Below are 25,000 nucleotides of genomic sequence, written 5' to 3' on the forward strand. Positions count from 1 at the left end.
AGTGGAATGTACAATGGGGCAATGGCGGGGGGGGGGGGGGGGGGGTTAAATCCGCAATACAGACCCAACTTATATACAGAGCACTTATCATTATTATAGAGGGGGGGGGGGGCAGAATCACTGCTAGATTTCTGCACCAATAGGGGGAAGGGGGGGGGGAGAGATAAGGGGGTAAGAAAGAGAGTGGGGGTGAGAGCAAAGAGAGAGAGAGAGACACAGAGGAAGGGGGTTGAAAAGGGAGGAAGGGAGAGAGAGAAAAAAGAGGGGGGGGGGGTGTAAATCTGCAATAGAGACCCGACTAACATACAGAGCATTCATCATTATTATGGGGGGGGGGGGGGGGGCAGAATCACTGCTGGATTTACTGCACCAATGGGGGTAGAGAGATGAGACGGTAAGAAATAAAGAAATAGAGTGGGGGGGGGGAGCAAGGATAGGGGGAGCAGCAAAGCGAAAAAAGCTTCAAAGAGTGTAATGTACAATGGGGGGGGGGGGGGGGCGGTGGAAGCGAGGGGGGGGGGGGTGAGTTAAACCCGCAATAAAGACCCAACTTATATACAGAGCACTTATCATTATTATAGATGGGGGGCAGAATCACCGCTGGATTTACTGCACTAATAGGGGGGGATAGAGGGAAGAGAGATGAGTGGAGGGGGTAAGAAAGAGAGAGAGTTGGGGGGGAGCAAGGATAGGGGGAGAGAGACGGGGGGGGATAGGGGGGGATGAGATAATAGAGGGGGTGGAGAAAGAGAGAGGAAGGGAGAAAGGAAGGAAAGAAAGAAAGAAAAAAGAAAGAAAGAAAGAAAAAAGAAAGAAAGAGAAAGAAAGAAAGAAAGAAAGAAAGAAAGAAAGAAAGAAAGAAAGAAAGAAAGAAAGAAAGAAAGAAAGAAAGAAAGAAAGAAAGAAAGAAAGAAAGAAAGAAAGAAAGAAAGAAAGAAAAAAATGGAGGAAGAAGGAAGGAAGGAGGAAAGAAAGAAAGAAAGAAAAAAATGGAGGGAGAAGGAAGGAAGGAAGGAAGGAGGAAAGAAAGAAAGAAAGAAAGAAAGAAAGAAAGAAAGAAAGAAAGAAAGAAAGAAAGAAAGAAAGAAAGAAAGAAAGAAAGAAAGAAAGAAAGAAAGAAAAAGAAAGAAAGAAATGGAGGAAAGAAGGAAGGAAGGAGGAAAGAAAGAAAGAAAGAAAAAAATGGAGGGAGAAGGAAGGAAGGAGGAAAGAAAGAAAGAAAGAAAGAAAGAAAGAAAGAAAGAAAGAAAGAAAGAAAGAAAGAAAGAAAGAAAGAAAGAAAGAAAGAAAGAAAGAAAGAAAGAAAGAAAGAAAGAAAAATGGAGGGAGAAGGAAGGAAGGAAGGAAAGAAAGAAAGAAAGAAAGAAAAGAAAGAAAGAAAGAAAGAAAGAAAGAAATGGAGGGAGAAGGAAAGAAGGAAAGAAAGAAAGAGAAAGAAAGAAAGAAAGAAAGAAAGAAAGAAAGAAAGAAAGAAAGAAAAAAATGGAGGAAGAAGGAAGGAAGGAGGAAAGAAAGAAAGAAAGAAAAAAAATGGAGGGAGAAGGAAGGAAGGAGGAAAGAAAGAAAGAAAGAAAGAAAGAAAGAAAGAAAGAAAGAAAGAAAGAAGAAAGAAAGAAAGAAAGAAAGAAAGAAGAAAGAAATGGAGGGAGAAGGAAAGAAGGAAGAAAGAAAGAAAGAAAGAAAGAAAGAAAGAAAGAAAGAAAGAAAGAAAGAAGAAAGAAAGAAAGAAAGAAAGAAAGAAAGAAAGAAAGAAAAAAATGGAGGAAGAAGGAAGGAAGGAGGAAGGAAAGAAAGAAAGAAAGAAAAAAAATGGAGGGAGAAAGGAAGGAAGGAGGAAAGAAAGAAAGAAAGAAGAAAGAAAAAAGAAAGAAAGAAAGAAAGAAAGAAAGAAAGAAAGAAAGAAAGAAAGAAAGAAAGAAAGAAAAAAATGGAGGAAGAAGGAAGGAAGGAGGAAAGAAAGAAAGAAAGAAAGAAAAAATGGAGGGAGAAGGAAGGAAGGAGGAAAGAAAGAAAGAAAAGAAAGAAAGAAAGAAAGAAAGAAAGAAAGAAAGAAAGAAAGAAAGAAAGAAAGAAAAGAAAGAAAGAAAGAAAGAAAAAATGGAGGAAGAAGGAAGGAAGGAGGAAAGAAAGAAAGAAAAAATGGAGGGAGAAGGAAGGAAGGAGGAAAGAAAGAAAGAAAGAAAAGAAAGAAAGAAAGAAAGAAAGAAAGAAAGAGAAAGAAAGAAAAAAATGGAGGAAGAAGGAAGGAAGGAGGAAAGAAAGAAAGAAAGAAAGAAAGAAAGAAAGAAAGAAAGAAAGAAAGAAAGAAAGAAAGAAAGAAATGGAGGGAGAAGGAAGGAAGGAATAGAGGGAGAAGGGGGAAGAATGGAGGGGGGAAAGTAAAGTAAAGGAAAGGATCTTGTTTTATATATACTGTATACACATACAGTATCTCACAAAAGTAAGTACACCCCTCACATTTTTGTAAATATTTTATTCTATCTTTTCATGTGACAACACTGAAGAAATGACACTTTGCTACAATGTAAAGTAGTGAGTGTACAGCTTGTATAACAGTGTAAATTTGCTGTCCCCTCAAAATAACTCAACACACAGCCATTAATGTCTAAACCGCTGCCAACAAAAGTGAGTACACCCCTAAGGGGAAATTTCCGAATTGGGCCCAAAGTGTCAATATTTTGTGTGGCCACCATTATTTTCCAGCACTGCCTTAACCCTCTTGGGCATGGAGTTCACCAGAGCTTCACAGGTTGTCACTGGAGTCCTCTTCCACTCCTCCATGATGACATCACAGAGCTGGTGGATGTTAGAGACCTTGCGCTCCTCCATCTTCCATTTGAGGATGCCCCACAGGTGCTCAATAGGGTTTAGGTCTGGAGACATGCTTGGTCAGGCCATCACCTTTACCCTCAGCTTCTTTACCAAGGCAGTGGTCGTCTTAAAGGTGTTTGGGGTCGTTATCATGTTAGAATACTGCCCTGCAGCCCAGTCTCCGAAGGGAGGGGATCATGCTCTGCTGGGATGCCTTTTTATTTACATTTTTAGCATAGTATAAGCATGAAATGTGTCAAGTAATAACACAAAACATAAATGAGTCATACATCATCAGCACAAGCGGCCAGCATGGCCCGATGGATAATAAGGATCTATGTCAGGGTAAGAGCCCACAACGGTTTCACATAAAGGATTAGTATTTCCCATAATAATATCATATGTAACCGACTATGGTATCCACATATATATATAGAAGGATGGAGAACATCCGACCATTACTTTATGCCGTTACGTCTAGTACCATAGACCAAGTGACCAATGGAAAAAAAAAGAAGCTCCTGTACTTTTTTGAGTGATGGGCGTTTTGCTTAACCACTTCTGGACCGGAAGATTTTCCCCCGTAATGACCAGGCCATATTTTGCGATTCGGCACTGCGTTACTTTACCTGACCATTGCGCGGTCGTGCGACGCTGTACCAAAATAAAAGTAATGTCATTTTTTCCCACTAATAGAGCTTTCTTTTGGTGGTATTTGATCACCTGTGCGATTTTTTTATTTTTTTGCGCTATAAACAAAAGAAGAGCGACAATTCTGAAAAAAAGAAAAAAAAAAACAATATTTTTCACATTCTGCTATATAACATTACCAAAAAAAATAAATAAATAAAAAATAAAAAATCTACATTTTTTAACATTTTAGGCCAATTTGTTTTCTGCTACATATTTTTGGTAAAAATCGCAATAAGCGTATTTTGATTGGTTTGTGCAAAAGTTATTGCGTCCACTAACTACAGGAAAGATTTGTAATTTTTATTGTTTTTTGTATTTTTCACATTCTGCTATATAACATACCCAAAAAAAAAAAAAAAATTCAAAAATCTAAATTTTATAACATTTTAGGCCAATTTGTATTCTGCTACATATTTTTGGTAAAAAAAAAAAATTGCAATAAGCGTATTTTGATTGGTTTGCGCAAAAGTTATTGCGTCTACTAACTACGAGAAAGATTTATGTCATTTTTATTGGTTTTGTTTTTTTTTTACTAATAATGGCGGCGATCTGCAATTTTTAGCGGGACTGTGACATTGCGGCAGACAGATCAGACCCCTAACTGACATTTTTGACACTTTTGGGGGGACCAGTGACATTACTACAGTAATCGGCGCTAAAAATATTCACTGTTACTGTAATAATGACACTGGCAGGGAAGGGGTTAACACAGTGGGTGATCAAGGGGTTAAATGTGTACCTAGTAGAGCTGCACGATTCTGGCCAAAATGAGAATCACGATTTTTTAGCTTGGAATAAAGATCACGATTCTCTGTGTAACAAAAAAAATTGGGATAACTTTACTGTTACGTTTTTTTTTTTTTTATTCATTAAAGTCTATTAATTGCGTTTGAAAGACTGCTGCGCAAATACAGTGTGACATAAAATATTACAACAATCGCCATTTTATTCTGTAGGGTCTCTGCTAAAAAAAATATATAAAATGTTTGGGGGTTCCAAGTACTTTTCTAGCAAAAAAAATGATTTTAACTTGCAAGCAACAAATGTCAGAAAAAGATCCAGTCTTTAAGAGGTTAAACTTCCTTTCTCCCTGGCAGAGGGAAGGAAAAGATACAATGTAATCATTTTTGTTTATAGTTACTGGGAGACTTTGCTGATAGCTGTTTGTCGGGAGGCTTTTTTTTTTTTTTCCACAGCTGTTCTCTCTGCTATGCAGCTATGCAAAGAATCGAGCATATTTCAGGGTTAGATCGTCAGGAGGGGTGAATCGAGATCGCGATTTTCATACGATTAATCGTGCAGCTCTAGTACCTAGGGGCGTGTTTCTAACTGTAAGGGGGTGGGGCTTGTGAAATTATCATAGAGACATGAGATTCTATATAGAAGGATCACAGGGTCTCTGTGATCATTCCAGGGAGAAGAACGGTCAGCTGTGTTTACAACAGCCGACCGTCCTTCTCTCTCAGCGGGGAACGATCGCGGGTGTCACACGAAGCCGCCTGCACCGTGCATCTGAGCCTCCGCTGACAAGCGGGGGCGTAAGCACGTCGGCGCGCGACCGATGTATACCTATGTCGGTTTGCGCAGGTGAGCCGCCCTGCCGCAGTATAACTGCGGCGGGCGGTCGGGAAGCGGTTAAATTGCGTTTGAAAAACCGCTGCACACAATAATTGCAAAACCCGCCGATTTATTCTCTACGGCCTCTGCTTTAAAAAAATATATATATAATGTTTGGGGGGTTCCAAGTAATCTTCTAGCAAAAAATACTGATTGTTACAGGTGAACAAAAAACTCCCGAGACGGCCCGGACTGGAAGTCAATGCTTTGTGCCGGAACAGCCAATCAGCAAGTCCGAGCGCTGTCACATGTTTGGAGGACTTGCTATGTCTATGCAGGTTTCCCCATCCCTCCTATCCTGGTGTCACCCGTCCCCTTCTTTTTCCTATCCTGGTGTCAGAAGGATAAAAGGTGAGGGCAAATCACCTACGAGGGGTCACAGACAGTAATAATACCCCAACGGGGGCTCCAAACCTTTTCTGCTCTATCCCAAAAAAATTGTCCTCAGCTTTAAATCGCAGCCTGTTAAGGTCGAAGGGAAATGTTAATTTTTTCTGTCCCCATTTCGGTTAAGCTGCTCACCAGACCGATAAATCTATTAATAAAATTCTCAGACGTGGACTTAAAAACCCCCGACTTATCGTTCTTCAAGATCATTTCCCAGCAGAACGCCACAAAATAAGTTACAGTGTATCTAGAGCTCAATCTTTTCTTTAGTTTCGGTCGGAGGTATCAAGGTTTAGAACACTTCCCACTCACTTCCTGTTGTGTCTCCAGGACAGGAAGTGAAGGAAAATTCCCCACGAGGCGGACACAGGCAGCAAAACCTACTTTATACCTTAGATACTTATTTCTTATCACAGTCACTGCCATCTAGTGGCCATAATGCATTATTTTCCTCTTTCACAAGTATAAACGAGGCGCTGAATTTGGCTTATCGCAAGCTCAGTGGCTCCTGGGAGTCTGCTCTAAACAAGGACTTCCTATCCTTTAAAGAGGGTGACAACGCTCATTTGCTGCAGTGTATCTGTAAAGGACAACAGAACACCTTCTCCAATACCTAAGAGGGAGGTGATCTGTAGTTCACAGAGAGAGTTGGGAACAATGCACGGCTTTCTTAAGACTTTTGATTGGAGGGGCCTTAAAAACACATGGCTGAGCACCCCCACTTAAAGCAAATTTTTTAATATATTGCAGCTTACCAATTCTTAGATGTGACGTCTGTATTTGTTTTCTTTTTTAGGCTTTCTTTCTTCTATTTTAATTTGGTGATCTTGAGGCTGCACTGATGGGCTGCAGTGATAGACACTGATAGGCTGCAATGATGGGCGCTGATAGGCTGCAATGATGGCCACTGATGAGGTCGCACTGCTGGACACTGATGAGGCTGCACTCATGGGCACTGATGAGGCTGCACTAATGGGCACTGATGAGGCTGCAATGATGGGCACTGATGAGGTCGCACTGCTGGACACTGATGAGGCTGCACTGATGGGCTGCAATGATGGACACGGATAGGCTGCATTGATGGCCACTGAGGAGGTCGCACTGCAGGACAATGATGAGGCTGCACTGATGGGCACTGATGAGGCTGCAATGATGGGCACTGATGAGGCTGCAATGATGGGCACTGCTTAGGTTGCACTGTTGGGCACTGGTGAGGCTGCACTGATGGGCTGCAATGATGGACACTGATGAGGTCGCACTGCTGGACACTGATGAGGCTGCACTGATGGGCTGCAATGATGGACACGGATAGGCTGCATTTATGGCCACTGATGAGGTTGCACTGATGGGCACTGATGAGGTTGCACTGCTGGACACTGATGAGGCTGCACTGATGGGCACTGATGAGCACTGATAGGCTGCAATGATGGGCAATGATAGGGTTGCTCTGTTGGGCACTGATGAGGCTGCACTTATGGGCTGCAATGATGGCCACTGATGAGGTCGCACTGCTGAACACTGATGAGGCTGCACTGATGGGCACTAATAGGCTGCAATGATGGGCTCTGATGAGGTTGCTCTGCTGGGCACTGATGGGCTGCAATGATGGACACTGATGGGCTGCAAATTGGAAGTGTACACAATAGTAGGGTTTTTAAGGTGCCAAAGAAACAAAACAGTACATTTGTATATGTAAAAATGTTTTAGTTTTATTGATACAAAATATTAAAAGGCATAAATAAAAAGAAAGCTTTTACATATTTGTCAAGCAGAAAATCCCATTTGTTCTCGACATGTTTCGCTGTAGAGAAATGGCTTCCTCAGGAGATATTTTTCTGGATGTTGCTCACATTAAAGTGGCAAAACAGTAACGTACAAATTGTGTCAATATAAGAATAGAGTGGGGACACTCAGGTCCGAGTGTCTCCACTCTAGTCTTATATTCACACAATTTTTTTCAGACATCCTTCATTGATAAATCAATATTGCTTATCGTCACTACGGACCTACTAATGTGAGCATCATGGCTTATATATATATATATATATATATATATACAGTTATTATTATATATATACATTTGATAAAAATAGTTGTGAATGTCTTTTTGTGGAAAAAAAAAATTATCCAGAAATATTTCTCCTGAGGAAGCCATTTCTATACAGCGAAACATGTCGAGAACAAACTGGATTTTCTGCTTGACAAACATGCAAAAGCTTTCTTTTATTTATGGCTTTTAATATCACTAAAACAAAAAGTTTTTACATCTAAAAGTGTACTGTTTTGTTTCTTTGGCACCTTAAAACCCTATTATTGTGTACCCTTCCAATTTAGGCCACCTTTTACACTTGTGCGACTTTAAAGTCGCGCGATTTTACTTTGTTGCCGCGATTTTGATGCGAGTTTGACTAGGCTTGAATATCTTTGGACCTCAAAATGCATCAAAATCGTGCCAAAGTAGTGCAGGGACTACTTTGAAGTCGGTGCGACTTCAAGTCGCACAGATATGAATGGTACTCATTGGAAACAATGGAGAATGACTTGTCATGCGATTTTGCCATCCCACATCGCATGACAAGTCGCACAAAGTGTGAAAGGGGCCTTAGCCCCGGTTCACACATATGCAATGTCCGACATCACATTTGATTTGCAGCGCACTGCTGTGCAAATCACATGCGATGTCTGTGCGATGCGAACTCAGCCGTACAGATTGTATGGCTGAATTTGCATTGCATTTTGGACCAAAGTCGCACAGGACCCTTTTTTTTTTTTTGGTCTGCACTAGAATCACACCTCGACTCGATTCCTGTCCGAAATTACAGTTCGCACTGCGAAATGCGAACTGACCTGGGGGTGTCATTAACTTTGTACTGACCCCCCCAGCGATTCGCATATGGCAGTGTGAACTGCTTGCGAGTGGAGTGCGATGTGGGAACCCGCAAGAGGAATCGCAGGGTTTCCCGTATTGCATATGTGTGAATCGGGACTAAAAGTCTCTACGACATGCAGCAATTTGAATGGTTCCATTTCCGGCAATAGGGTGTGACTTCTCATGCGATTTGGAACAGTGAAATCGCACCGGGGGGGCTAAGATACTAAACTGCAGCCAATAGGAGAAGTTGATTTTTGGGGGGTTGCTTAACCTTAACCACCCGCGGATCCTCATAGAGATACAGAGAAAGCCGGTTATAGCGACTATCACCCCACAAGCATTATCGCTCTCTGTGCCGACCAATCAGAGCTCGTCCAGAATCAGGATATCATTGTTCCCAGGAAGGTGAATTGCTTAGTTCTGCACATACCTCACACATTTCACACATCAGTTAGTCGCAGATATTTGTACACTCAGCGACCGGAGAATATCGCTCAGCTCAGCAACTTCTGTCTAGATAACAATTTACCCGAGTCACAAAAAAAGAAAATTCCAGGATGATGGGAAACCATTGGAAGCAGGACTGGGACAAGGGGTGGGCAGGGGGGAGAGGGGGGAGGCTGCCCTGGGCACTGTGGTATCATGTGAGGTGCCCGTTCTGCCCACCCCCTTTGACCTGGCCTTAATCATATTTGGGAATACTGACGGATGGAAAGTAGTTGAAATTGACTGAAAATTGCCACGTGTATGGTCGGCTTTTAGCGTTATCCCCTCTCCCCGGAACATTCACATAGACTCACATGACTTCTCCTTTTGCCGAAGTGCCCGAGACAGCTGCCCCTTGTGTCCCTCTCCCCCCTTGGCCTGGCCTTAATTATATTTGGGAGTACTGACGGATGAAAAGAAGTTGAAATTGACTAAAAAAAATTGCCACGTGTATGGTCGGCTTTTAGCGTTATTCCCCTCTCCCCGGTACGTTCACATAGACACATAAGACTCACATGACTTCTTCTTTTGCCGAAGTGCCCAAGACAGCTGCCCCTTGTGTCCTTCTTCCCCCTTGAACTGGCCTTAATCATATTTGGGACTACCGACGGATGGAAAGTAGTTGAAATTGACTGAAAATTGCCACATGCATTGCTGGCTTTTAGCGTTATCCCCTCTCCCGGTACGTTCACATGACTCCTCCTTTTGCCAAAGTGCCCAAGACAGCTGCCCCTTGTGTACCTCTCCCTCCTTGGCCTGGCCTTAATCATATTTGGGAATACAGATGGATAGAAAGTAGTTGAAACTGACTAAAAGTTGCCACGTGTATAGTCGGCTTTTAGCGTTATCCCCTCTCCCCGGTACGTTCACATAGACACATAGACTCACATGACTTCTCCTTTTGCCGAAGTGCCGGAGACAGCTGCCCCTTGTGTACCTCTCCCTCCTTGGCCTGGCCTTAATCATATTTGGGAATACTGATGGATAGAAAGTGGTTGAAATTGACTGAAAATTGCCACGTGTATGGTCGGTTTTTAGCGTTATCCCCTCCCCCTGGTACGTTCACATAGACACAAATATTCACATGACTTCTTCTTTTGCCGAAGTGCCCGTGACAGCTGCCCCTTGTGTCCCTCTCCCCCCTTGGCCTGGCCTTAATCATATTTGGGAATACCGATGGATAGAAAGTAGTTGAAACTGACTGAAAATTGCCACGTGTATGGTCGGTTTTTAGGGTTATCCCCTCTCCCCGGAATATTCACATAGACACATAGACTCACATGACTTCTCCTTTTGCCAAAGTGCCCGAGACAGCTGCCCCTTGTGTCCCTCTCCCCCCTTGGCCTGGCCTTAATCATATTTGGGAATACTGATGGATAGAAAGTAGTTGAAATTGACTTAAAATTGCCACGTGTATGGTCGTTTTTTATCTCTATCCCTTCTCCCCGAAACATTCACATAGACACATAGACTCACATGACTTCTCCTTTTGCCAAAGTGCCCGAGACAGCTGCCCCTTGTGTCCCTCTCCCCCCTTGGCCTGGCCTTAATCATATTTAGGAATACTGATGGATAGAAAGTATTTGAAATTAACTGAAATGTGCATTGCTGCATTGCTGGTTTTTAGCGTTATCCTCTCTCCCCGGTCCGTTCACATACACACAAATACTCACCCCTTCTGCCCACCCCTGAACCTATCTGGGAATCCCGATGGATAGAAAGTAATGGACATCGATTGAAAATTGCCACATGCATTGCTGGTTTTTAGCGTTATCCCCTCTCCCCGGAACATTCACATAGACACATAGACTCACATGACTTTTGCCGAAGTGCCCAAGACAGCTGCCCCTTGTGTCCCCCTCCCCCCTTGACCTGGCCTTAATCATATTTGGGACTACCGACGGATGGAAAGTAGTTGAAATTGACTGAAAATTGCCACATGTATGGCTGGTTTTTAGCATTATCCCCTCTCCCCAGTACATTCACATAGACACAAATATTGACATAACTTCTTCTTTTGCCAAAGTGCCCAAGACAGCTGCCCCCTTGTGCCCCCCTTGACCTGGCCTTAATCATATTTGGGACTACCGAGGGATGGAAAGTAGTTGAAATTGAGTGAAAATTGCCACATGTATGGCTGGTTTATAGCATTATCCCCTCTCCCCGGTCCGTTCACATACACACAAATACTCACATGACTTCTCCTTTTGCCGAAGTGCCCAAGGCGGCTGTCCCTTCAGCCCACCCCTAAACCTATTTGGGACTCCCGATTGATGGACATCGATTGAAAATTGCCACGTGCATTGCTGGTTTTTAGCGTTATCCCCTCTCCCCGGTACATTCACATGGACACAGACTCACATGACTTCTCCTTTTGCGGAAGTGCCCAAGGCGGCTATCCCTTCTGCCCACCCCCCTTGACCTGGCCTTAATCATATTTGGGACTACCGACGGATGGAAAGTAGTTGAAATTGACTGAAAATTGCCACATGTATTGCTGGTTTTTAGCGTTATCCCCTCTCCCTGATACATTCACATAGACACATAGACTCACATGACTTCTCCTTTTGCTGAAGTGCCCAAGGCGGCTTGCCCCTTCAGCCCACCCCTGCCCCTTCAGCCCACCCCTGAACCCTTCAGCCCACCCCTGAACCTATTTGGGAATCCCGATGGATAGAAATTAGTGGACATCGATTGAAAATTGCCACATGCATTGCTGGTTTTTAGCGTTATCCCCTCTCCCCGGTACAATCACATAGACTCACATGACTCTGGAACAGACAGAAGCCGCGATGATCATGGCATGTCCCTTCTTGCTGAGCGGACAGGTGATGTGAGATACTGACTCACAACGCTTCTCCTTTCCTAGTCGCCCACTCCCACCTCTCCCACCTCTCCCATTGCTGTCTCTAATCCGGCCGTCTGTCTCTGGCTGTCTGATGTCTGTCTCCCCCCCCCCCCCAACTCTTTTCCAGGCTTTGTGCAGTCTCTGCCCTCCTATGGGCTGTGCTGATCCCACGACAACCTCCGGCACTTTTCCTGCCAGTAGTCACTTTCCTCTTCCAGATACCGATATCACTCTGCAAACGGCCGGCAGAGATATCCTGATAAGAGGAACAAAACATTCACCAGATTGGGAATCTCTGACCAGATAAACGCTGAGAGAACCCATCCAACAATAAAATATATTTTTATATGGGTGGAGTCTGGGGGTGGGGGGGGTGGGGGTTGGGGGTCAGCCCCCGATTGAACAATAGGATCTCCTTGTCATAATTATGGCCACCTTTATGGGTTCTGGCACCTCCTGTTACATTCTCCATATAATAATATAATTTTTAATCATTTAATATAAATAAATATATTTATTTATAAATAAATATATAAATATATTTATTCATAAATAAATATAAATATATATTTATATTTATTTATAAATATATTTATATATTTATTTATAAATAAATATATATTTTTAATATAAATAAATATATTTATTTATAAATAAATATATTTATATATTTATTCATAAATAAATATAAATATATATTTATATTTATTTATAAATATATTTATATATTTATTTATAAATAAATATATAAAATATATTTATTTATAAATAAATATAAATATATATTTATATATATAGATATACACATTTTAATAATTATAAATCCAGCAGGGATGGTGAGAACCCCTCATAATGGGCACAGCAGGTGTACAGACCCGGGAACTCAGCACAGGGATGGTGGGAACCCCTCATAATGGGCACGGCAGGTGTATAGACCCAGGAACTCAGCACAGGGATGGTGGGAACCCCTCATAATGGGTACAGCGGGTGTACAGACTCGGGAACTCAGCACAGGGATGGTGGGAACCCTTCATAATGGGCACAGCAGGTGTACAGACCTGGAAACTCAGCACAGAGATGGTGGGAACCCTTCATAATGGGCACAGAAGGTGTACAGACCCAGGAACTCAGTACAGGGATGGCGGGAACCCCTCATAATGGGCACAGGAGGTGTACAGACCAAGGAACTCAGCACAGGGGTGGTGGGAACCCTCATAATGGGCACAGCAGGTGTACAGACCCGGGAACTCAGCACAGGGATGGTGGGAGCCCCTCATAATGGGCACAGCAGGTGTACAGACCCGGGAACTCAGCACAGGGATGGTGGGAACCCTTCATAATGGGCACAGAAGGTGTACAGACCCGGGAACTCAGCACAGGGATGGTGGGAACCCTTCATAATGGGCACAGCGGGTGTAAAGACCCGGGAACTCAGCACAGGGATGATGGGAACCCCTCATAATGGGCACAGCAGATGTACAGACCCGGGAACTCAGCACAGGGATGGTGGGAACCCTCATAATGGGCACAGCAGGTGTACAGACCCTGGAACTCACACTGGGATGGTGGGAACTTCTCATAATGGGCACAGCAGGTGTACAGACCTAGGAACTCAGCACAGGGATGGTGGGAACCCCTCATAATGGGCACAGCAGGTGTACAGACATGGGAACTCAGCACAGGGATGGTGGGAAACTGCCATTCCACTCCCTGACAGCGAGGTGTGAGGTTGCTGATTCCTTAGCTCGTGTGCTTCCAGAAGCCAGGGGCTAGAGTTGTTTCTCTGCCCCAGGAGGGATGCTGGATCCTGGGGAGGACCCCGGCGGGGGCCCCCTGGATAGGCCTGAGACTAGGCCTCAGCCTATGGAAGACATGGAGCTCGGCCCAAGGAGGGGTGAATCCCTATCTACCTTTAGACGGAGGATTGTGGACAAGCTGACAAGGATTGAGAAAGAGGAGGAGAAATTGGCAGCTTTAAAAACTGAATTTAAAAAGAAAAAGTTGTATTGTGCCAAACTGTACAGTAAGAAGAGACCGGCTCTGAGGCCTGAATTAAAGGACTTGGAGCAAGCTTTGAGGAAGCAGAAAGAGTTGGTGAGCTCTCTGAAGGAAAGTAGCGGAGCTTTTAAGGAAAAATACAGGAATGAGGAACGTTTCAGCCGTATGAGGAGAGGAGCCGTTTCCAGCATGGAGAGTGACCCAGCCAGTGAAGAGATGCAGGTACCGACAGAGTCAGCAGAGAGTGAGAAAGTGGGCCCGAAGGATGAGCCCAGCTCTTCAACACCTCAGACATCTGCTGAGCCCCCAATGGCGGAGGCCTCTGTCTCCCTCCCTCTGCAGCAGCAATGTGGAACATCTGAGCAGGAGGTTGAGGGGGGTACTGGCATGTTGGAGTTCATCGCTGAGCTGGAAACCCCTCTGGATGGAAGAAAGTTACATTTTTCTGCGGATTCCTCAGATGAGGATATGGATACCGTTCCTCGCCCTATGAAAGAGAGACCTGTGGAGAGAGGAACATTCACCATGAAGCCTGCAACAACCAGGAGGAAGTTTGATCCCACCATCAGCCATGACACTGCAGAGGTAACAACACAGCAAGCAGGTACAGTGTGTGTGCAAGGTGGTGATGTGAACTTTAATGACAATGTGCTTGCTGAGGGTTGTAGTGCTATGGGCTGTCAGCCCACACCCATAGACAATGTGCAGCATGCAGTGCAACCTGATGCACCTGCTAAAAAAACTTTAAATGCGATTGGTGGGAAAACTGAAAATAACTTTGAGCTTTTGGTTGAAGTGTCTGCAGAGAGGAGCACCACGGACATTGCAAAGGCTTTTCCTGACCCAAATAAAGCTGTTGTTCCTGAAAATGGTGCAGGAGATGCTGGGAGCAGTAGTGCTACAACTGTTGGGGATTCTGCAGTAAAAAAAACTGTGATTGAACCCAGGAAAGCAGCTGAGTGCTTAGAGAAGGGGGAGGGGGTGGGTCTTGTCTCTGCTGCTCCAAAGACTGCAAGGGATGTTTCAGGCTCCTTGTCAGCAGGTGTGGCTGTGTCTAAGGACAATGCTGTAATTACTGGTATGTCTGGGAGGAAAACCTATGCTGGTGCTGCTACAGGATCTGGTAGGGGGGAGCATGGAAATGGTTTATCTTCCTCACTATTTAAAAGGAGGAATGTGGTTCAGCTCAGATGGGAAGGCGAAGGTATTCCCCCATATAGGAGAGCTGTGGTTGATAAGATTCTGCAGATGGGGTTTAGACCCGAAGATATCTTCGCCCTGATCAGTCCGACCGGCTCCTATGAGTATGATTTGTCCTTTATCCGTCCGGAGTCTTTGGACATATTTTGGGAGAAATATGAACATGTGTGTAGGAGCCTGCCGGACTGGAGAGGGCTCATCCCCAAAGTTGTGTCACGTCAGCCACTTATTAAAATGGTGACGATTCTTGTGCGCAATGAGTCCATACCACAAGGGGATTTATCTGTATGGCTGAGGAGATATGGAGACATCCTGAGCCCCTTACACAAAATTATGGATGACCGAGGAATATGGACGGGGGGATGGTCTGTGCAGCTAAAACTGAGGGTTATTGATAATGTCATCCAGCATCTGCCATCCTCAGCTTTCCTGGGGAGGGACAGACTGACCATCTTCTATCCAGGCCAGCCAAAACTGTGTAATAAATGTGGGGATAAAGGGCACTTTGCATCCTCCTGTCCAGTGATGAAATGCTCTCTGTGTCAGGATTTAGGGCATTTGGCAAAGGATTGCAACATTATAAGGTGCAACTTGTGCAATTCGGTTGGGCATCCTTATAGCCAGTGTCCCGAGGCAATGCATAACCAGCCTGAGCTCATGAGAGAGTTCTTCCGCCTGGACATGGAGGATGCTCAGAGCTCAGCAGCTAGGGTGCCTGCGATTCCCTCTGAGTCTGTGCCAATGCCCAGTGTGCCTGTGTCTTCCCAGTCTGTGCGTTTGCCTAGTGTGCCTGTGTCTTCCCAGTCTGTGCGTTTGCCCAGTGTGCCTGTGTCTTCCCAGTCTGTGCGTTTGCCCAGTGTGCCTGTGTCTTCCCAGTCTGTGCGTTTGCCCAGTGTGCCTGTGTCTTCCCAGTCTGTGCGTTTGCCTAGTGTGCCTGTGTCTTCCCAGTCTGTGATTTCCCAGTCTGTGCCAATTCCCAGTGTGTCAGTGTCTTCCAAATCTGTGGCGCCCCAGTCTGTGCGTTTGCATGTATCAGTTACCGAGAATGTGTCCAATCCTTCTGTGTCTATGTCCTCCAAAATTGCAGAGGCCGCAAGAGGTGCTGATGCAGGGGCATCAAGTGCAGTGCCAGTCCCACCCCCTCGACATTTCAGGGCTTCTATTGGGGACCAGGGGATGCAGAGGAGTGGGGAAAATGGTGAAGAGGCTGGCCTGGTGGCAGATAAGGTAAGGGAGAGTGGGGGTGAAGGGGAGGCTAAGAGTGGGGAGACTGTAATTTGCAGTTTGTCCAAGGATGATGTGGAATGGTTGGAGGAGAAAAGGAAGAAGGGCAAAAGAAAAAAAAAAAGGTGTTCAGTTGCCCAAAGTCCTAAGGTTTTGCCCTTGAAAAATAAGTTTGGGGTCCTGTCAGATGATGACGATGAATGGGACTCGTTGAGTACAGCGTCTTCTATGGATGATGAGTCCCAGGGTGCATTGAAGCGCACTGGTTCTCCAGGGAGAGAGAGTAGTCAGGCTAAGAAACGGCTGCCTCAATTATCCTAATGGCAGTTCCCACTCCGTTAAAAGTGGCAACCATTAATGTTGCCAGCTTAAAATCAGTGAGTGCTCGTCATATGGCCTTATTTTTGCTCAGCGAGTTTGATGCTGACATTTTGTTTTTGCAAGAGACCCATCTCAGTAATCTGGCTGATATACATCTGGCAAAGAAGGAGTGGAAGCGTGGTCCCTCCTTTTGGTCTCTTGCGGCCGAGCCTTACAGCGGGGTTGCGGTCCTTTTTTCTGGTATGGTAACATGCCGACGGGTAATTGAGGTAGAGATTGGGAGATGCATGATTTTGGATGTCTCTGTGAGGGGGCAGGACCTGCGCCTGATTAACATCTATGGTCCCCAGACAAAATGGGACAGGAAATGCCTCTTTACAAAGATTAAGCCTTTTCTTTTTACGGCTCAGCAGGTTATCTTTGGAGGTGACTTCAACACCATTACTAGGCCTAAAGACAGGAGAGGTTTCAGAGATAAGCTGGGCTATGACAGCCTTTTCCTAAATGCAATGGTTAGGGAAGCAGGTCTGGTAGATGTGCACATTAAGCGCTGCCCAGACAGCACGGGGTTCACTTTTCAGCGAGGTAATAGTCAGAGTAGGATAGATAGGTTTTTTTTAAAGGAGGACTCTGCTTTTTCGGCACCTGTTTGTCGGGCAGTGGAGTTTTCTGATCACTGTATTCTATATTTGACTCTGAATGCCTCAGGCGTGCCACCTAGGGGGAGGGGTATCTGGAGATTGAATTCGGCCCTCCTGGATGACGAGGAAGTAAGACAATCCTTTGAGGAATTTTTTCAGGCACAGGTAACTATCCTAGACTTTTGCAACAGTAAGTCAGAATGGTGGGAGCTTATAAAACAGCGGACTGTTAGGCTTTTCAAGGCCATAGGGAGGAAGAGACAGCAAGATAAGTATATCACCTACCAGCGTTTGCGGAGGAAACTTGACCGCCTTGTATCGAATGGAGGAGATTCTGGGGCGATCTCTGAGGTGAAGCTCCTCCTGAGGACCCATCAATATGACCGGCACGCCTCTTTGGTTCAGGAAAGGGACTATGGGAAATACCATTCGCCTGACCCTTACCAGAATTGTAAACAGAGCGTAGCAGTTAAGACGGTCAATGGCCTTAAGGACAGTACGGGCTCTCTGACGAAGTCTAGGTCAGGGATCCTGGAGGTCGTCAGGTCATACTATGCTGATCTCCTGGGAGGAAAGAACCTTGATCGGACAGGGATGTTGAGTTTTTTGGACTCTACGCCAGGTCTGGAAAATATTGTTCCTTTGATGAATTTGACAGATGAAATCACTGCAGATGAGGTGATCCAGGCTATTGATAAACTAGCCATCAGGAAAACGCCAGGGCCAGATGGTTTGACAGCCGAATTTTATAAATGTTTTAAGAAGATCCTGGCTTCACACCTTGCGGAGGTTTTTAATGGCTGTTTGCATGAGGGTTCTCTCCCTCCTTCCATGAGGCAATCTGCAGTGGTTCTTCTGTCAAAGGGCAAAGATCCTTCGATGATTGAGAATTGGCGCCCCATTAGCCTTCTTAATGTCGATAGAAAGATACTGGCAAAGATTTTTTTCTGGCGATTATCATCAGTGGCAGGCGATTTGTTATCCCATCACCAGCACTGCGCAATCCAGGGTAGAAGCACTTTCTCAGCTGTGTTAGCTGTCCGGGAGGCCTTGGAACGTTGTAGGGCTGCTGGTTGGGGTAAATATCTGCTGACATTGGATCAGGCTAAGGCCTTTGATAGGGTTAATCATGAGTACCTATGGCTCCTTCTTGGCAAGTATGGCCTGGAGGGGGGTTTCATTGATTGGCTCAAGATTTTGTACAAAGGGGCTGAAAGCTTTCCTCTGGTTAATGGTTGGGTTGGGCAGCCCTTTGTGGTTGGCTCAGGTGTGCGTCAGGGGTGTCCTTTGAGTCCTCTGCTATATGCGTTTGCAATCGACCCCTTCATTAGAAGGCTAGAGAGTGGACCATTGTGTGGGGTACCTTTGGGCATCGCTGGTGAGCCTCCTTTGAAGGTTGTGGCTTATGCTGATGACGTTTCTGTTTTTGTCTCTGGGACTGGGGAAGCGCAGGAGGTGGTCTCAGTGACAAGGCAGTATGCGGAAGCATCAGGTTCAAAGGTCAACCAGGACAAGTGTGAAGCTTTCTGGATGGGCGTGGAAGGTGAGAGCTTTGTTCTCCCGGATGACTTCCCGGAGCCCCAACAAAAAATTAGAGTTCTAGGCATTGAATTTGGCCCAGGTGACTATGGTCATGCAAATTGGGTAAGCAGGCTGGAGAATGCCAATGCCAAGGTGGCGAGCTGGAAAAGTTGGCGGTTTTCCTTAAGGGAAAAGGTTGATCTGATCAAAGGTTACCTGATTCCAATTTTTCTGTATGTCAGTTTTGTCTGCATTTTGCCAGTGTCTCTCTATACCAGGATCTATAGTTGTTTCTTCCAGCTGTTATGGGGAAACAGAATAAACCTTGTCAAAAGGAGTGTGACTTATCTTCCTAGGCGGGAGGGTGGTCTAGGAATGATCAACCCTGTAGTCTTTTTCTCTCTGATGTTTGTAAAGTACAACCTTGGTAACATGTTGGCAGAGAGACCGCCTGGGTGGGTTGGTATTTTCCAGTCCTGGTTTAGGCCCTTTCTGCGAAACTGGGAAAATGGTGGGCCAGTGAAAAGCCTGAGGGTCAAGCATGATAAGCTCCCGACTTATGTTGCCCCGTGTTTGAAAATACTTCGGCAGTGGCAAGTAACGGCAGGGGAGATCAGATCTCTTCCAAGGAAACTTCTTGAGAAGCGGATCATGAGCTCTGTTTTTTGCGAACCACTGGCCTTAAGGGATTGCCCAAGCCTAGTTTTGGGGGAGGGTTTGCGTTTGATTAATTTGGAGAGAATCCCAATGAAGTTTAGGGATCAGGCTTGGCTCGCTTTCCATGGAAAACTATATGTGAAGGGCAACCTGAAGTTTCTCTCTGTGAGTGATCGTGGCTGCCCGAGAGTAGAGTGTGGAGGTGCGGTGGAGTCCATGGATCATTTTTTGCTTCAGTGCCCTTTTAATATAGAGGTGTACAAGAGGGTAGGGAGGGCTCTGAGTGTACCCTTCCTCCCCCATATGAGTTATGCAGAGTGGGTGTATGGGGCATTCCAGACTCGCCGGGATTATGATTTGGAAACACTTTTTTTAGTTAGTGTAGTAGTCCGTTATTTCACGTGGAGTGCACGGTGCCAGGTATCCTTACGGAGTAAAATCCTCCCTGTTGAGGTGGTGGTGCAGAACATTCTGGGTGAGGTTGGGAAGATTCGGGGTCTTGAGAAAGACAGGTGGCAGCAGGAGGCCTGGATAAAGGCGTGGAGGAATATCAGGACTCTGTAGCTGCTGCCTGTTGATCTCGGGGTGTGCGGCTTTTCTTTCTGTCCTTGCTTCACTCCCCTAGATTTTCAGATAAAATATATTTTTGATAAAAGGCTACATGCATGGTGACGGTGATGTTCCTTAGTCTGGCTCTCTCGTAGGGTTTATGCTGTGCGCAATTTGGTTTATTTATTATGTTCTTGTTTGGTTTTTGGTTTTGTATAGTTATATTTAATTATTTTGTAAATATGTTATTTATTAATTTATTTATTATGGTTTTATTGTATATAAGTTGTTGTTTGTAAGATTTTTCAATAAACAAAATTAACCCCTCATAATGGGCACAGCGGGTGTACAGACCCGGGAACTCAGCACGGTGATGGTGGGAACCCCTCATAATGGGCACAGCAGGTGTACAGACCCGGGAACTCAGCATGGTGATGGTGGGAACCCCTCATAATGGGCACAGCAGGTGTACAGACCTGGGAACTCAGCACGGTGATGGTGGGAACCCCTCATAATGGGCACAGTAGGTGTACAGACCTGGGAACTCAGCACGGAGATGGTGGGAGCCCCTCATAATGGGCGCAGCGGGTGGGCAGAACTGCAAGAATTGTATTTACCGGTTGTTTCCAAAGACTGATAGAGGGCAGGGCAGCACTGGTAGCCCAATCGGGCTCTGCTGCAGGGCACTTGAGGCTGACAGGAGGAGAATGCAGAGTAAGCAGACGGAGGACTCATCAGTGTCCTGCCACTCCTTCAATGTCCAATCAGCAAGCTGAGGGTGTGTCCTTGACCAAGCTGTGCGCTGTCAATGCTGCAGTGGAGGACCCAGACCTGGGGTGTGTCAGGCAACTGTCATTTCGATGGGTAGTTTAGAGGCAGGCATAGACAGCGGTGCCCATCGTTCCCAGTTCTAAATATGAGGGATAGCCTCAGTAGACCATTTGTATTGCACCAATGAAGAGGGGATGGGGAGGCGTAATCATCCTCCTGACACTCCCTGTACAGCATTTCCTGTCTCACCGATGGGTGTCACCAAGAGAGGAAGTGGTTAGCACTTCTGCCTTGCAGCACCGGGGTCCTTGGTTCAAAACTCAATGAGACGTGGGCCCTATAGTGTGAAATAGGGATCTTAGAGTGTAAGCTTCTGAGGGCATTGACTAATATCCATGTAAAGCACTGCAAATATTTTCGGTGTTCTACAAACACAATAATAAATTCATACTTGAGCTTTTGTACATTATGTAAAAGGCTGTGTACATTGTTGGCATTACGCCTACTAATAATAAATATTCACTTTAAGGTCATAAAAGATGACATACAAGTCACAAAAACCCTACAAAAAACGTTTGATCTGACAAAAAATCTACAAGGCTGGAAAAATTTCCGGCCCGGCGCAGGAATTCTGTTGTTCATAATTCAAATTGTTTAGAAAAAAACAGGCAGCCCGAAAAAAGGAAATTATAATTACACTGCACATAATTTCTTTGTTAAATAAAAAATAATATAAACAGAAAGTTAAAAAAAAAAGTCCTATTGTTTAGCTGTGGAAGTCTAGAACACTGGAAGGATAAACACCGCACACATTTTAATATTAAATAAATAAAGAACCAATGGAAACAAAAGGACACAAAATTAAACAGCAGGAAAAAAAATATTAAAGAAAAAAAGGCACAAATGCAAATGGCAAAAAATAAAAAAGGGCACACAAAAAAAAAAACCTACAAAAAATAACTGCAAATAAATAAATACATAGGCACAAAGTCAAACTAAAAAAATGAAATAAAATTAAAAAAAAAGACACAAAAAAAAAAAAAACAGAACCAAAAAATAAACTGCCAAAAAAGGCACAAGTGCAAATGGCAAAAAATAAAAAAAAAGGCACAAAAAAAACCTACAAAAAATAACTGCAAATAAATAAATACATAGGCACAAAGTCAAACTAAAAAAAATGAAATAAAATAAAATAAATGGACACAAAAAAAAAAAAAAAAAAAACAGAACCAAAAAATAAACTGCCAAAAAAGCACAAGTGCAAATGGCAAAAAATAAAAAAAAGGCACAAAAAAAAAACCTACAAAAAATAACTGCAAATAAATAAATACATAGGCACAAAGTCAAACTAAAAAAATGAAATAAAATAAAATAAATGGACACAAAAAAAAAAAAAAAAAAAACAGAACCAAAAAATAAACTGCCCAAAAAGGCACAAATGCAAATGGCAAAAAATAAAAAAGGGCACACAAAAAAAACTACAAAAAATAACTGCAAATAAATAAATACATAGGCACAAAGTTTAACTAAAAAAATGAAATAAAATAAAATAAATGGACACAAAAAAAAAAACCAGAACCAAAAAATAAACTACCAAAAAAGGCACAAATGCAAATGGCAAAAAATAAAAAAGGGCACACAAAAAAAACTACAAAAAATAACTGCAAATAAATAAATACATAGGCACAAAGTTTAACTAAAAAAAATGAAATAAAATAAAATAAATGGACACAAAAAAAAAAAAAAAAGCAGAACCAAAAAATGAACTGCCGAAAAAATGGAAATGGGCACAAACAAAATTGAAGAATAAATTAAATAGGCACAAAAACCACAAAAAAAAGCGCTGGATCTGACAAAAATCTCCAATGCTGGAAAAATTTCATAGGAATTTTGTTCATTATTCAAATTGTTCAGAAAAACCATGCAGCCCGAGAAAAGGAAATTATAATTACACTACACATAATTTCCTTGGTATATAAAAAATAATATAAACAGAAAGTTAAAAAAAAGTCCTATTGTTTAGCTGTGGAAGTCTAGAACACTGGAAGGATAAACACTGCACACATTTTAATATTAAATAAATAAAGAACCAATGGAAACAAAAGGGAACAAAATTAAACAGCAGGAAAAAAATATGAAAGAAAATAGGCACAAATACAAATGGCAAAAAAACAAATAAATAAAAAAGGGCACAACAAATAACTGCAAAAAAAAATAAATACATAGGCACAAAATTAAAATAAAAAAAATAAAATAAAATGAATAAGCAGAACAAAAAAATAAACAGCCAAAAAAATGGAAATGGGCACAAAAAAAAAAAAAATATATATATATATATATATATATATATATATATATATACACACAAAATAAACTACAAATTATATATAACATACACACACAAACACACATACATACAGTATACACTGTATATAAATTGCCACAAAATAAACTATGAAAATAATGAAATTGCCTAAAAATGTATCTAAAAAAAATAATAAATAGCCACCAAATATAAACAAAAAAATGTAAAAATAAATAGCACAAAATAATCTACAAAAATGAATAAATAAAAAAAAAAAAAAAAGAAAGACTGAAAAGTAAAAAATATATACAAAATAAACCATACATATATAAATATATATACACACATACGCACATACAAACAGTACACAGTATATACACTGTATATAAATTGCCACAAAATAAACTAGGAAAATAAATAAATGGGCTAAAAATGTATCTAAAAAAAAATAGATAAATCGCCACCAAATATAAACTTAAAAAAAATCACTGGGGGAAGGGTGGCAAAAATGGGGCAGCCACCTGCAACATAACAACCAATGAAGCTGTAAGGACCAGCCCCCTGCTTGCTGGCAACCATGGGCGCTGTGCTGTCCTGCTGCCAGCATCCTAGCAACCAATGACATGCTGTGTTATTGGTTGCTATGATGTGAGCGACAGGGCCACAGCATCATGGGTTGCTCTACCAGCATCCTAGCAATCACATGGGGAAGGGTGGCAAAAATGTGGCAGCCACCTGCAACATAACAACCAATGAAGCTGTACGGACCAGCCACCTGCGTGCTAGCAACCATGGTCGCTGTGCTGCCCTGCTGCAAGCATCCTAGCAACCAATGACAGGCTGTGTTATTGGTTGCTATGATGCGAGCGATGGGGCCACAGTATCATGGGTTGCTCTGCCAGCATCCTAGCAATCACAGGGTGGCAAAAATGGGGTGGCATCTGGAGTGACCATGGGACAAAGTATACCCAGATCCCCAACAACATTTAAAAGCCAGTATGATCTACAGTGGGAACCCCCCCCCCCATGATCTCCAGTGGGAACCCCCCCCCCCCCCCCCCATGATCTCCAGTGGGAAACCCATCCCCCCTCACCATGCTACAATAGATTTGTTTTTGTCTGGTTAATGTTAAATCAATCTACTGATATTATTTTTACCTTTCCTTGTTTTCCTAGCCCTGATGAAGGTGGAGTTGCCCCAGAAACACGTTGGCTTTCACCTCCTGATCTTTCGTGAAGATTAAAGTGGAAGTAAAACCCTCTTATCGCTGCCATCTTGGCCTCTATTTGATCCTCAACTGCCAGGATGCTGCACATGTGCTCAGTTATGACACCAGCCATTGGATGGTTTGACAGTTTGGTTGACAGCACAACCAATGTGACAGTTACATTCCTGACACTTTCCAGAAATGTGACAGTTTTTTGATACTGTTTAATCGATGGGTTAAATTCTGCTTTAATAGCCCTACACTGGACTTATTATATTATTATAAATGGACTTATTATAAACTCTTGCGGGGTTCTCATCCTTCCCATTATGTTGTCACCCTGTCACACACACTTCCCATGGAGACTACAAGCTGCCTTTCTGACACCCATTCTGCAAGCATGGTCCATTGCTGTTACTATCAGGAAGGCAGACATAAACAGGAGGGGGGGGGCAGGAGGGAAAGCCGCCTTGGGCACAGCTCCCTCCCCTGGAACGAGTGATGCCATGCGGTGAGCAGGGCCGGGACAAGGGGTGGGCAGGAGGGAGGCGGCTGCCCTGGGCACATTGGTTTATTGCAGGGATGTGGGCACCCTGACCCTAAGGAAAGGAGGGGGGCGCATTTTGGCATTTTTGCCCTGGGTGCTAGATGACCTTGTCCCGGTACTGGCGGTGAGCACTCCCCCAAATCGGTGGTGGGCAACTACAGACTGTTGCTTCCCTTCTATCAGCTCATGGCTTTCTAGTTGATACCAACCACACACTGGATATGTGCGAACGCCCACCTATCCCCAGCTGTCAGAAAGCAAACAAGAGGCCATGCATGCACAGTGCACTCTCCATGGGCAGTTTTAGCAGGGGGGGGGGCTGGGTCAGGGCGATTTTTTTTCCA

General features: G+C 43.7%; 1 protein-coding gene across 3 annotated transcripts in view; it reads right to left on the bottom strand.

Moving 5' to 3' along the window:
* GRAMD1A (GRAM domain containing 1A) overlaps positions 1 to 25,000 on the bottom strand; it is a gene marked incomplete at its 5' end in the record, with an annotated part of 173,480 nt that overhangs the window by 117,818 nt on the left and 30,662 nt on the right. The window contains one exon of one of the 3 annotated variants that reach the window (XM_082273130.1): positions 11,632 to 11,743. The exons of the other annotated variants lie outside the window; for them this stretch is intronic. Within the exon in view, the coding sequence (XP_082129256.1) occupies positions 11,632 to 11,666 (35 nt within the window). Of the gene's footprint in view, positions 1 to 11,631; positions 11,744 to 25,000 lie in introns of those variants that run through there. 3 annotated transcript variants of the gene reach the window in all.

This window comes from Pelophylax lessonae (assembly GCF_965119305.1).
Source record: "Pelophylax lessonae genome assembly, chromosome: 12".
Classification (NCBI taxonomy): Eukaryota; Metazoa; Chordata; class Amphibia; order Anura; family Ranidae; genus Pelophylax; species Pelophylax lessonae.